The sequence below is a fragment of the Rhamphochromis longiceps genome, linkage group LG12 (assembly GCF_057381845.1).
Source record: "Rhamphochromis longiceps isolate RC_006_pf linkage group LG12, R_longiceps_female_GT1.1, whole genome shotgun sequence".
NCBI classification, from domain to species: Eukaryota; Metazoa; Chordata; class Actinopteri; order Cichliformes; family Cichlidae; genus Rhamphochromis; species Rhamphochromis longiceps.
In genome coordinates, this window is record NC_140568.1 from 43,885,618 (window position 1) to 43,900,446 (window position 14,829).

At 43.1% G+C, this 14,829-nt stretch overlaps 1 protein-coding gene across 2 annotated transcripts in view; it reads right to left on the reverse strand.

Annotated features, from left to right (window-relative positions):
* The window catches only part of adamts3 (ADAM metallopeptidase with thrombospondin type 1 motif, 3), a 152,975-nt gene that overhangs the window by 114,361 nt on the left and 23,785 nt on the right, over positions 1 to 14,829 (reverse strand). For both annotated transcript variants that reach the window (XM_085426493.1, XM_085426492.1), the window contains exon 4: positions 6,612 to 6,768. In XM_085426493.1, coding sequence (XP_085282619.1) covers positions 6,612 to 6,768 — 157 coding nt within the window. The remainder of the gene's footprint in view (positions 1 to 6,611; positions 6,769 to 14,829) is intronic.

Consider the following 14,829-nt stretch of genomic DNA (forward strand, 5'->3'; position numbering starts at 1 on the left):
AAGTCCCACTGAGCTCGCTTTGACTTTCTGTACACAAGTGCTGTGAATTAAAGAAAAACTGGTCTTTACAGCCCGACTCTCACACCTCAGCAGGAAATAAAGGTGCTGAAAGAACCAGCACCTAACCACACACACTGTGAGGAGGACTGCGACCAACACAAACCATAGCTTCACCTTTCACCTTTCACTCTTTGTACCTGTGCAGCCCATTTACAGTGGGCGCTGATTTATTTGAAGTTGCCTGCAGGAAATCCAGCACCTTGGCTCCTGGTGCAAGTTCACACAAAACAACTTTTCAACATCACGTAAAATACAAAGCTAACAAATAAATAAATGAATGGCTGCACGCCATCAGCATCCAGCACGGCGAACAGACGGCTACCTCGCCTTCTGCAACATCAGAACTAAAAAGTAACAAAAGTCGAAATTTTAACCTTTGAGACGTGAATGTTTCTAAGATGATGCGCATGGATCCAGTGAGAATCCTGTGCTTTTAAAGACAAATACATTAAAACCTACAAGATAACACGCCTGAAAGCTGCGAGTTAACCTCCCGCTGAGCAGGATGTGCCTTGGAAAGCATCGTCACAGCAGCAACAGAAAGAACAACCTACACATCCGCCATCATCATCAACAGTCCTCGGGTTACAGGACATGACACAGACTAGATGGCTTCAAAGTAAGAAATCCAATCAACACCAAAATATCCCGTGATGGGAACCCAGCCAAGAACAACACAGCTCTGCGTACAGTGCAAATAATCTCCTACAGCAGCGGTCCCCAACCCCCGGGCCTCGGACCGGTCCGTGAGTCGTTTGGTACCGGGCCGCGAGAGTTGAGGCTCAGCTGTGAAATGTCTGGTTTTCAGCGTTATTTTGTTATCGTTTTTATCTCTGTTTTCCTGGGTCTTTTCACGTGTTATGAATAAATCTTCTTTTTTTCGGTACCAGTACTACTTTTATTTTGTTGTATTTATCCGCGACACCTTAAAGGCCGGTCCATGAAAATAACGTCGGGCATAAACCGGTCCGTGGTGCAAATAAGGTTGGAGACCGCTGGTCTACAGCACCTCCGAGGCTCAGCGTTAACCCTTTACTGTCATCTGATATTTCTCATTCCTGTGATGTGTGTGAGACAAAGCAGCGCACAAGTGCTTCACTTAAACGGCTCCTGGAGCCGGCAAACTCTTACATCACAAAGTGCTGGTTTGGTTGATCATATTGACTGAGATAAATAAAGTATATCTAGTAGCTCACTGTCAGCTGAATATTTTTTTGCAGGTGTTAAAGCACCAACAGTTAGGTTGAGATGTATTCCTGCCATAGAATGGGTCTAATATTACCGACATGCTATTATACAGTCCCCATCAAACGTTTCAGACTATCCATTCAGTTTAAGTGTTGTTTTTAATAAACTGCATGCTCAAAAAATGCTTCGTTTCTCTCCCATGTCTTCTTGTTGCCTGTTGAAGCTCTACTAGAAACCTTGTTACGATCCAACCATGCAAAATATATATAGTATACAGTCCCCATCAAAAGTTTACGACGACTTTAGCAGCTGTTTAAGTGAAACATATCATAGCTGTTGAATTTGTTTTGTTGTTTTTTGTAACAAAGTAGCCGATTGATCGTGTTGATGATTTCATTATCGGTGCTTCACACCAGTTTGACGTCAGGACTCTGACGCTGTGACGGGATCAGAATCACCATCTTTCATCATGTCTGCGCGTTTCTACAATGAAGCGACCAGATGAGGCCTCGCCACGCCACCTCCCTCGTGCCTTCCTGTCTGTTAGGAAGAATTTCATAATAAACAAGATGCAGCACGTGTAAATAATGGTGCCAGGGCTCAGCTAAGCGATGGGGTACTGTGGCCTTTAAATTACTATAAATGTACTAAAGAAGCATGTTTACTGTGGAGCAGCAGCAGATCTCTTTCGCATGTAGCCACTGCATGAAGTGATCAGTAAGTTCAGCCTGTGCTGATCAGCCTGTGCTGATCAGCCTGTGCTCATCAGCCTGTGCTCGCGTCCACTCGCTGTTTTCCAAACGTCTTCCTCCCAGTTGAATTCCCGCTGTCTCTACGGGTCTGACAAAGAGCTTTCACCCACTGCTCTCAATTTAGATTTAAATGAGCATCTGGAATATTTATTTAATCCATTTATATTTACCGTAATTGTCGGGCTATAAGCCGCTACTTTTTGCACAAGCTTTGAACCCTGCGGCTTTTAGTCAGGTGCGGCTTTTCTATAGATTGTCCATGATTTTTGTGATATCGTAAGGCGATTTGTTTTGTTTGTTCCGCTGTTGTACGGCACTACGTTGCCTGGCGGAAGGATCGGGGTTCAAGAGTGGTATGTTGGTCACATGTCCATCCGCCAGGCAACATAGTGCCGTACAAGTAGCGCGAAAAACAAACTTCAAAGTAGCGCTATGCGTTCAGCGGGAGTCGTGGATGACGAGCGGCGATAAACTTGCGAAAAGCAAGTTATGCTCAACTCTACCGGTGGATTCTGACAGCGTGGAAAAGTGTGCAAACATCCACGATCACCAACGGATTTCGAAGGGCTGGACTGCTGCATGATGAAGAGGAGGACACCGCCACGGCCCTTCAGAGGGTGTTCGACTCCGACACTGACAATGACAATGAGGATTATCTTTGGTTTTGAAAGTGACAACGAAGGAAAGAAGCTGAGAGTGGATGACGAAGCCATCCTGAGCCTGTTCGTTTCCGACACTGGAGAAGAGGACTTTGGTGGTTTTAGCGCGCAGGAAGATGGTGGTGAATGACTGACTTTTCTTCTTGTTAAAGCCGTGTCTCTGCACCTGAGCCTAAAAGGTAGTCTGAATCTATTTTTCTGGTGTGCTGTAGGTTACTGTTATGTACTACATTTGTTACTCATTTATGAAGCACAGCACATGTGCAAATATGTACCCATAACTTGATTTTCAAAATATTAATAAAAGGGGTGTGTCTCCAAACAGCCATCTCTTTCCTGACAATTCGCTTTGTGCATATTCTCTTACATATGATAAGTCAATATTGAAACACCTGCGGCTTTTGGTCAGGTGCGGCTAATGTATGTACAAAACAGGATTTTCCCCTGATTTTAGCTTGTGCGGCTAATATTCAGGTGCGCTTTGTAGTCCGGGAAATACGGTAGTAGTTCTGGTATCCCACATACTCAATATTTTATAAATATCATAAATAAGTAATGTGAAATATGTAAATGGGGGAAATTGGTATAAATGCAGCAACGTGTTTAAATGAAACTAGTGAAATTAATTTAATTTGTACTGCTTGAATTTATTTTATTGCATTATGTGGATATTTTTAATATTTTTAACACTTCACAGAGACCAGAGAAAATTCAGCACCTCAAATAGTTGATTTAGTAGTGCTGTGATCACAGTTATGCTTTGTTTCGCATTAATGTGGATCAGCGATGTGGTTTGTAGTGTTTGTGTGGAGGAGCTCGCCGCCATCATCGGCCGGCGTTCAAATGTTCATTAAATTCTCTCAGTCTGCGGCGATCGAGGCACAAGATCAGCTTTTCGTAGTTACACTTTCTGCAGATTTATTCCATTTTAACTTAAAATTATCACCGATTTTGCTACACAATTTTATTCATCTAACTCTTTAATGAGCCGCTCAGTTTAAGTACTGCCGTCTTTACATGAGGTGATGAAATAACACACTTTCTTCACATAAAGTCAGTTTTTCAGGATTTACATAGTAAATCATTGAAAACATTAAATGACTGTTAGAGTTTTGCAGGACGTTTGTTTCATATTTCTGGACCTGTTCTCTCAGCACAGCTCACAGCTGTCACAGATGTTTTCCTTTGTCCTTCTTTTCTTTGATTTGTTAGAAATTAATTCCTTAAATGAGACAAATCAGATAATGGGATCATGCCTCTGTCCTCTGCCACTAAAGAATGAGACCACCTGATGAACCGACCTCTGATAACGTCTCTCAGCTTTCTTACTGAGAGCGCTGGTGCTTATCAGCACAATCAGTCTCTCGTGTTTTCTTAAAGAACATCTGTTATCTGTTTCAAAGCAGGCAAAGAGCCAAGACAGAGCTTTATCCCACAGTACCAACTCTCTCAGCTGATGCTAAACTAACTCGAGCCCCGTTTGGATGGGATTAGCATTACTGAGGGAGGTGAGGATGAAATATACTCTGCTTCTTGGTAATCTACCCTGTGACTACACACGACGTGATAACCATCGGAAAATTAGTTGACAGTCAAAAACTCTCCATTGAATTATCTCACAGTCAAGCTCACAGATGTCTATGAAACAGATTTTATTATATATACACATATTAAATGAATTAATGGGGTTTTGTGTTTTAGATCCGCACTCGTCCATCCATCCATGATCCAAGCTGTCACAGCCTGTTAATCACTAACGACAACATTCGAACTCCACCTAATTTTACAGTCATGGATGAATAATTTTAGTTATTTATTTACCTCATTATTATTTTTTGTGCATTTTTTACTTTCTATTACTGAATTACATCAGAAATAATAGTTATGGCCTCCGCACCAGAGGCCATAACTATTGCTCAAACTTCCAGGTGAATAAATATCCCTACATGGCAGCTTGCTAGCGCGGGGAAATGGAAACAAAATTGTAGTTAAGGAACTTTAAATTGAGCAACTATTTGCCTGCAACATACTCCGCTCTTTCTTCAGGGTGGCTTTTATCATCAGTTTTTAGTATGCAGGGGCATGAAGGCAGAGAAAATGAATTTTAGAGCAGCAATCAGGACAAATGCATCCACTGGCACACCGACGTGTGGAGAAAAGGCAAAAGAAATGCAACACTAAGCACGTCTGTCACAATTCAGATCTCATAATGTAAGCACAAACTGACGCGGGCTCACGAACACAGTGTGCGCATGACTTAAACACAGTATCTCAGCTCTGTTTACCCACAGCCAGAGGGAGAGGACTCTGCTCCCCCCGAGTCAGTCATCACCCTGCTCCATACTTTTAAGCCCTTTTTAAAAATTGCAGGTGAAGCGATTCTATGTTTTAATATAGACTTTGTTGTTCCTAAACACACGGTGAGTCACTGGCTTCATCACCCTTCCTGAGCACGGTTCTCCTTCACAGTCCAAGTGATGCATTACATTTTCCAACAGTGGCAACAATGACATTTATTCGGTATAAATAGAGGGTAAAATTTGCATTTACAGCTCCCTGTTGCAGTTTGGAGCATTAATAACAACAGTTAGAGCAACAACAGTCAGAGTAGCAGTAAAAGCAGCAGCAGCACAGGGAACGAAATCTAATTACCGTAATTGTCGGGCTATGAGCCGCTACTTTTTGCACGAGCTTTGAACCCTGCGGCTTTTAGTCAGGTGCGGCTTTTCTCTGGATTTTCCATGATTGTTGTCATATCGTAAGACGATTTGTTTTGTTTGTTCCGCTGTTGTACGGCACTACGTTGCCTGGCGGAAGGGCATGTGATCAGACACACAGTATCGGGGTTCAAGAGTGGTATGTTGGTCACGTGTCCATCTGCCAGGCAACATAGTGCCGTACAAGTAGCGCGAAAAACAAACTTCAAAGTAGCGCTACGCGTTCAGCGGGAGGCGTGGATGACGAGCGGCGATAAACTTGCGAAAAGCAAGTTATGCTCAACTCCACCGGTGGAATCTGACAGCGTGGAAAAGTGTGGAAACATCCACGATCACCAACGGATTTCGAAGGGCTGGACTGCTGCATGATGGAGAGGAGGACACCGCCACGGCCCTTCTGAGGGTGTTCGACTCTGACACTGACAACGAGGATTTGTTTGGTTTTGAAAGTGACAACGAAGGAGAGAAGCGGAGAGTGGATGACGAAGCCATCCTGAGCCTGTTCGTTTCCGACATTGGAGAAGAGGACTTTGGTGGTTTTAGTGCAGGAAGATGGTGATGAATGACTGACTTTTCTTCTTGTTAAAGCCGTGTCACTTCATATACCTAAAAAGTTATGCAAATATGTACCCGTAACTTGTTTTTCAAAATATTAATGACAGGGGTGTGTCTCCAAACAGCCATCTCTTTCCTGACAATTCGCTTTGTGCATATTCTCTTACATATGATAAGTCAATATTGAAACACCTGCGGCTTTTAGTCAGGTGCGGCTAATGTATGTACAAAACTGGATTTTCCCCTGATTTTAGCTTGTGCGGCTAATATTCAGGTGCGCTCTGTAGTCCGGGAAATACGGTAACTGCTTTCACTGATAACTACGAATAAATGCTGAAATGTTAACAAGTGACCTAAACTCCTGTTGCCAACATTTACATTTTTCATCAATATCAACATTCATTTTTTTAATGTTTTTTTTGTGTGTGTCATTTTCATATCTCTAAAAAGTTGCTGCTGTTGTATTTGTGTGAGGCACACGATGAAGTCTGGACTCTTCACAGATGTAAATGTCAGTTTTTGCTTTTTAGACTATTTGGGCTGGACACAAGTAGTTAACAAAAAGATTTAATTATACGGAGAAGCTTCACAGCAAACCCTCCGCAGTGACCTCACAGGAGTGTCACACCATTAGTTGATAAGTAAGAGAATACAGCAGGAACCGTGGTCGTGCCTCCTACCTTGTAGCTGGTAATCCACAGAGATGTCCAAGGGAGTCTGCAGCAGAGCTGACCTGCGGTAAACCACGTGGACCCTGCCCTGGTCCTCCAGCTCCTGAGTGCCTTTCTCCAGCGGCTCGATGAAGTACTCATCCGATTCGGTGCGAATCATCCCAGCCTGCAACAGGTTAGCAGGTCAGTGACTGTGTAGAACGTGTGCATTAGCATGTTTCATTACTGCGAGCGAGCGTGGATAGACCCAGAAACCTCATTGCTCTGATAGCATTCGTTTTATTAAGAGACAATTAAAATCGTCATGCCCCACAAAATCCCCCATCATGTATTAATAATGTAGAAACTTTGTGACAGTGTTTTCATGTAATTGTAAATTAATGCCTCAGTCTTTAAAATCCAACTAGAACATCTGCTGAACGCCAAATGCCCCCAATTTGTTTCCTCTCCCACGTATAGACACAGAAAGACGACACCAGAATGTCCTACTGAACAATATTAAAATTAGAAAAATGCATAAAATATAGGATACAATACAAAGCAAAGGCAGACGCACTAATGTAATATTTAGTAATTTATTCAAGAGAGAATCTGGGCCTCTCATTAACTGCTTGGCATGTGCAGGACTCTTTTTCTTTGCCATTATTAGATATTGTTGTGACTCTTTCTTCAGCTTTCTGTTTGCAATTATCACCTTGTTACCCAACAAAGGCTGGTGGTGGTCCTGCAGCGCGCTGCATCGTTAGTAACACATTGGCACAAAATTGCTTTGTGATGGCTACCTGCCAACCTCAGATTTCCTGCAATAAGAAGCCAGTCATGTCTGTAGTTTATGGCGGATATGAGGGGTCACGCTGTCCGGCTAACGCAATAATGCCCAAACAGACCGAATGTGCAACCCATCAAGACCAAATGATGGTCTGAAAAAGGTGTTACACGCTGACACAATAAGGTCAATGCTAAACAACCTAAAACCACTTTACAGCTGTTTCCTTAAAATGATGCTTTCTGGAATGCAAAATTATTCATCTAGATTATAAGATGAAAAAAACAAGGTCCCAGATTCTGGCTTCACAATCCTTAAAAATAAAAAAAGAAAGGCTTGAAATGTTTCATGTTACCTGTAACAAATAGAAAACACATCACAGTTTTATCCTTTGAATTAAAATGCAAAGCAGCAACTTTTCCAGGCAGCAGTAACGTATCTTTGGCACCATGTTTCCATGTGTCACGCGCCCTCCCTGACAAGCACACATGTGCAGTGGAGAAAGCAGAGAGAGCAGCAGCAACAACACAATATGACATTAGTTTGTTAAGAGCACGAAGCGAGCAGCTGGGGTGGAGGTGGGCTGCAAACTGGCTTACAGGGGTGCAGCAAATGTGAGTAGGCTAACTAATGCTACGCTCGGTTTGCTATGCTCCAAAACTACAGTCAGCCATATGAGAGTGTGTGACATTTTAAGTGAGCGCACACATGCTGTACACACAGTATGCAGACACACTGTGTTAGCGCTCAGTCGATCGGTCCTGCTGCGCTGAAACTCCTGGCAGGACTAAACTCCCTCTGGCCTCTTCCACCAACAGTCTGGTGGACTGTGTGCTAATGTTGTTAGCGACCAACCCTCACTCTCAACTCATTTCCCATTTACTGAGACCCCAATCGGCTGGCACTCTACGTCCTCCTTTACACAAACGACTGGATGGATCCCAAATTAAATTCTTAGTTAAATTTAAATGCAGCATCGATACTGTGTGACTGCGTAAGCGTCCCAGCTGAAAGTCTAAACCAATAAACTGAATATTCGTATCTGAAGTGCTGCAAGTGAAATGAAATGAAAACGTCTGGCAGTCACATGACGTCTGGGGGAGAAGCTCAGCGCCGTTTAATGCAAGTTTACTTCTGGCAACAGAATAAGATTCATATGATTACGTACAATAAACCAGGTTATGATGCAGAAACGTGTCACGTATGAACCGGCTCATTTAATTGGCCATCTGTGATTATAAGAGCAAAAATACTGAAATACGATAAACGTGCGAGTGTGTTGGTTTTACTGCGTGACAGAGCTCAGACGGGAAAAAAACCTCCTTAGTTATCTTTAGAGAAACGGCGAGGTGGAGGTTAAACTCACTCATCGTGCCGTATAAACCGACTCTTTGCCTGATTCGGGGCCATTTGGCGTCACAGTGTTAAAACGCTGCAGCTTATACGGAAAACACGGTCCGTGTTTCAAAAGATGACGAGGGTTTTTATGACATCTCCCATAGAAATGTGGTGTCTGGACATTTCTGCAAGGACAAATCTAAAGTTTGCACAGATGTATAAACACTCAAACAAGAGAAGAAGAAAGAGCGAGCCAAAAACAAACGACAGTGTGCGCAGGTTACCGAGGAAACTCTGTTCACCATTTCTGACTTCACTTGTCTAATCGGACACTAACAAATAAGATAAATTACCGCTCGTTGAGTAGCAGACACAGACGTGCAGAAAGGATTTTTAAAACTGCATCAGTGTTTATGTGATCCCAACAAAGCAAAACTATCACACGCAGAAGATAAACGCTCTTCACAGTCAAGTGAACTCTAGAGGACAGCTGCAAATGGAAAGAAGAAGAAAAATCCAGCGATTCCTGACGCGTCATCCTTATCAAAGAGAGTAAGTAACACGGTGGAGCCTGTAAGATAAAACCTCTTACATCAGACGAATGTTACAGACGTGCTCCACTGCCGTCTGTTTGAAAAGGTTACGTTTTTCTGCTCACTTGAACACGCTTTCTCCTCAGCTTATTTATCGCGCACCTGCAGGCGCCTGCTTGCAAACACAGATTCTAAATATTCTGTAGGTCAGCGTGCATTATCAGGCCGGAGTGCGGTTGGCCTGCTCTTCACCAAATCCTCACAGCAACTGGCATCCTGTGACCAAGTCAGCACATTTTCCGCCATGATTTATTCCTGACAGAACCGAGAACCACCTCGTCATCTTTATTTACTCTGCGCTCATCCACCACTCTGAATCCTCAGCTCGAAGCCAAAGAGGCTGCAATCTTGACAGTAACTGAGCCCGCAGGCATATCTTGAACTAAAGTGAGATTCATGCACCGTAGCTCTTTCTTATTTACCAACGGCAGGTGAAAGCCGAGGATGAAAGATGGCCGAACATCTCAGAATGTACGGGGCTCGGATACCGAGAGCCCTTTCCATCTGTGAGGTTCTTTAAGGGTCTCCGACAGGCTCCTCTATTTAAGCTCAGCCGAGCAGAGGCTGAGCTTAAATAGAATCTCTGCTCTCATAATAAATTGAGGTGCCTTTTAAAGGTGAAGCTGGAGGATCGTGCTAACAAACTGACTGACAGATAATTTGATAAAAGCTGTTTTTCTATCAAGAGAAGCCATTCAAGTCTGACCACTTATGAAGTATTTCAGCAGCTGAAAATGCCACCTTCTTATTCAGACACCGCAGAGCAAACAATACAAACCGAAATCACAGAGGGGCGTGTGTAATTAGACCGGGTGCTGACATTTGAATCGTTTTAATTTTTGATTAAAGCTGCGCTTAAGAACAACACTCCACAGGGGAGCGTTCGAAGGATCTCAAAGAAACTAAAGCTTGAAAGAAAACAACAGTGACCGTGTGAGCTTTTACTTAACAACAGCTTTTTTTGATAAACTAGTTTCCATCTCAACTCTGTCCTGTTGTCTCCATCGCTTCTAAACCTATTTATCTAAGAACAGGCAGAAGTGAAGCAGAGAGAAGAGAGCGGCTCGTTGAATCCTACCACGCTTTAATGTAAACACTCAGAAACAGATATCTACCAGAAACACGCTCACTGCATCTTGAAGCTACAATCCTGCCTCGACACAGTGAGTAACGTGTTTTAGCGATCCACGCCGACCACAGGAAGTGCCCAGCTCTCTGGTTTGAATTGAGGAATAAGCAGTTGGATATATATGCTGCTGTCCTGAGATTAAATTGACATCTATCCCTGAAAAGCAGAGAAATTGCAGAAAAACGCACCTCTTTTCATGCTTTTTCATCCAAACACTGAAAACAGAACAGTTCTGAAATGAATTTAAGCTTTGTGCAAATTTCTATCTTCTTTCTGGCAAGGATGAGCTCGGAGAAGTGGTGATGCATTCAGGAAAGGTAAATTAGAAATCATAGCACGCTGAATGTGTCTCGAACAAATCTGTCCTTCCATTTTCTTCTGCTTATTCAATTCAAGGTAGCTGGAAGCGGGGGTGGTGGGAGGTGGTGGGGGGAGGTTGGCAGAGCCTTGCAGGGCTGCTGTAACAAATACTTTTAAACTAAACTCCATTACAGTGATGCCATCTCCTCTAACACTGCTGCACAGCCAGCCGAGCCGTCTAATGAGTCTTATATACAAAACACAGGTCACAGGGGAACGAGACAGAAGAGCGGGGCGTTTTTAGGCTTATGGGCATTAAATGCATGTTGAGGCAGATATTATTAGAAGGAAATTAAATTCTAGTTTGAGTCCATTACTGCCTGGTTTGCATAACTACCCAGGGCTGGACTGCCGACGCACTTTTTGGCCGATGGGCCATCCTGAAGGGTCAGACGTCTTAACGTGACGGAGCCTCTGCCTACCTTCGCTGAGCGATCACAGTGGGACGTCTAGACCAAAAACACCAGGGCTGATGTTTGTCCCAGTCCAGCCCTGGGTGTGTTTTCTCACATTAAAAAAAACACTGCAAGCTTCCAGTGCTGCCCCTCGGCCTCCTGGTTGACACACCGATGGTATCAGTTTGAAATCCTACATCGCCTTGTTCTCAGGTTCACATTCACATGATGAAAATATAATCTGGGATTCAAACTCATCAGATCTGTAGTAGTTCCACCTGCAGCATCAATCTGAAGCTCCTGGATCGTCTATTTCCAGAGTTATCACATTCATAAACTTAGGCTCCATGCCACCCACCCATCTTCTTGCCCGGCGGGGTGACTACTGTACCCCATCAGCCTCTTACAGCTGGGGGGCAAAAGCACATATTGTGTGCCACCTGCCAGCTTGTTGTCATGTTGTCATTGAACCACAGCATTCGCTTTAAGCTCAACGTGGCCTTAAGAGACACGCAGACCTTTCTGAACAAAAGGCACAGAGAGCAGTGTCTCATATGTACGGGTGTGTTTTTTAAAGACATAGGTGGCTGTACGTGAAAGGATTAAAGACACGCTGCAGTGTTTCTTTTCACCTGCAGGAGCACTACGGCGTCTTTTCATTTATTTTATCGTCTCAGACACGAGGATGCCAGTGAGAGCTTCGGCATTCAGATAACAAAAGTCATTGAATAAGCTCGTAAACATGGATTCTGAATGTTTATTTGAGAGCAGAAATGTGGAGTTCCTATGCCAGCTGAAACACTGGCCCTAGGGTCCCTCTCGAGTTGGACGCATGCACAAAACACCTCATCCGAAACACGTCCAGAAGGCATCTGAGTCAGACGCCTGGCTCGTCTCAATGCAGAGGAGTAGTGGCTCCACACTGAGCCTCTCCAAAGCACTTCTTTATCCTCACAGAGAGCCCAGACACCTTTCAGAGGAAGCTCATCTTCACCACTTATATTCTTGTTTTTGGTCGATACACACGCTCGTGGCCGTACGTTCAGCCTACACACTCATCTCCACAGCAGAGCATCAGTATCTATCCCCATGGATACAACATCAAACCTTAGAAATCTACATTAACATACATATTATTACGTTATTCAGAAACGACGTCACTCAGTCACAGTGAAAAACCTCATTGTGACATCTTCAGATGTCCTTGAGCTGCTGACTGATTCGACTACGCCTCACAGCTCCAGTATAAACCACAATATCATTTCAATTCAGCTCAACGCTGGAAATCAATCATTTGAATTATCATGTCAGGAAAGTCATGTCCAATCAATACGCACTTACTTACACTTACGTGTACCTGCTGGAGGGGGGAAACATGACCAATGAGGGGGTCTCAGGTATTCAGTAATGTGAAACTAGGTGATCCGTGTTTAAGTAACACTTCTTTCCATGGTGAAGGTTTTCCAGCAGAACATTCTCATCTGTACTGAGATGTTATTCACTTCATCTGGTTTCTAGTGTATATTTGCTCATTTCTATTCAATCACAGGTCGAACGTAGCAGAGTCAGGATATAACTCAGCTCAGCATCATTATCTGTGTTTCAGCTGCTGTCAGAGCCCAAAATAGTAATAAATTAAAAACTAAAGCACACACCGAGGTTCTCATATTTAGAGGACTGTTAACTTTAGGATGTATTTGGATGCTTTTACCTGGAGAAACAGAACATAATTATCTCTTTTAGGAGAATTGAAGTGTGATAACTTGAGGCCAGAATTTAGCATAAAACATCATGAAATGTCTCCGGCAGCAGGAATTCAGAGGAACTGAAGCTAACCCAATAAAGGAAACAAGCATTGTTGCACTCTCAAGCTTGCATGCCTACCTTGGAAAGCTTTTTGGTGTTTCTGTTAGTCTACACCTGTTATTTCATGCCTAATTGATGATAATAGCCAGCAGTGAGCTTGTACAGCCGGGTGTTTTCCTCACACTTCTGTCTGCAGATGGTCCAAAAGCTTCAAACTGCAGCTTTCTCCTGGTCACGAGTCCCACATTTAATGAGCTTATATCACTAGTGAGGAATTTTTAATGCATTTTGAAGGCTCGTGTAAGGTAAGGGACCGGTACCTGGACTGAACTGAACTCAGCTAACAGGCTCTTGATCAGATGATTCAGGTGGACAAATGTCAGACATCAGAACATCAAAACATACATAACATACATACTCCGATGGATGCATTGGAGAGCAATTTGGGGTTAGTATCTTGCCCAAGGATATTTGGCATGTAGACTAGGGGAAGCCAGGAATCGAACCACCAACCTTCCGATCAGTGGATGACCTGCTCTACCACCTGAGCTACAGCCACCCCAAACCACCACTATGTCCTATAGCCACCACCACTTTGTTTGTATAACTATATCTATCTATATCTATATCGATATAGATATCTTTCTATATCTATATCTATATCGATATAGATATAGAAAGATATCTATATCTATCTATGACAAATATTTTAAAATGATCTTAGGTAGTGCCGTGCTTCTGATCACTCAGTTCACTGATTCAATTGCTGATCAAACACAGTTTAGAGGTAATAAATTAAATGAAAGTAATACATTAAAAATGTAAACAGTGGTTTCACTCTTGCACACCGAGTTTCTCTCATTTCAGCGTGTGACCCTTGAGGCTGGGCTTGTGGATATCGGGTAAGCAGCTAACATTAACATGTCAGCTACTGTTCACGTGCTCGGCTGATAGTGAGGGGAGGGGCTGCGTACCTGCCTGCAGGGGCTGTGTGATGTAGTTTCACCGGGATGAGGCAAAGACAACACTGATGGTATCTATACGGTTGTAAATGAGTATCCAAAAGTAATTTTAGCATGAATTAGTATCTGAGACTCTTTTTCTGGTTTTTGGCTCAGCCTAACCGGGACAGCAGAGTCTCAGTGTCTCTTGAATTTGGAGGTCAAAGCTAAAAGGAATTGTGACCTTACAAAAGACATTTTTTGCCTTAATTTCAACAACACTTGGCACAAATCTTTATTACGATAAAATAGCAACATTATTTGAAATCCCTGTGACTAAATGTTGTGCAAAAGCAGCTTTCTGCCCTTTCACCGTACCTCAGATCTGCAGAGCTCAAAGGTGTAAGGTGGCATTTTCAAACCAATTAATCAGAGACAAAATATTACTGAGTGTGATCATTTTAGCGTATTTCTTCCTCTGAGACCTTCTTGATTTTAAAGCACAGTGATCAGTTAGAGAAACACCTGAGACACCATTCAGAGCCAGACCACAGAGGCCAACATTTCTAAGCAGAGACAGCACAACATCAGACCAACTGTCGTCCATCCAGAGTTTACAGCGAGCACTGCAAACCCAAAGACTTCTGCACAGGCTGAACCGTTTCACTCCTAACTTTTAATGTCACTGAAATTGCTTATTTAGAACCAAACTATCTTGGTGAGAGCTGAATCAACACAGGCTATTGATGAAGAGGCAGCTGAAAACCTTTCTGATCAAATTCAGTCTGTAGCTTTCTGATGATTAAAGTTTAACAGCTGTCATCTCCTGCGATGGCCTGCCCGATGATAAGTGCTGCTTGCTTTTCTTTGTGGTGAGTCTGAGTCATTTAATCAATATC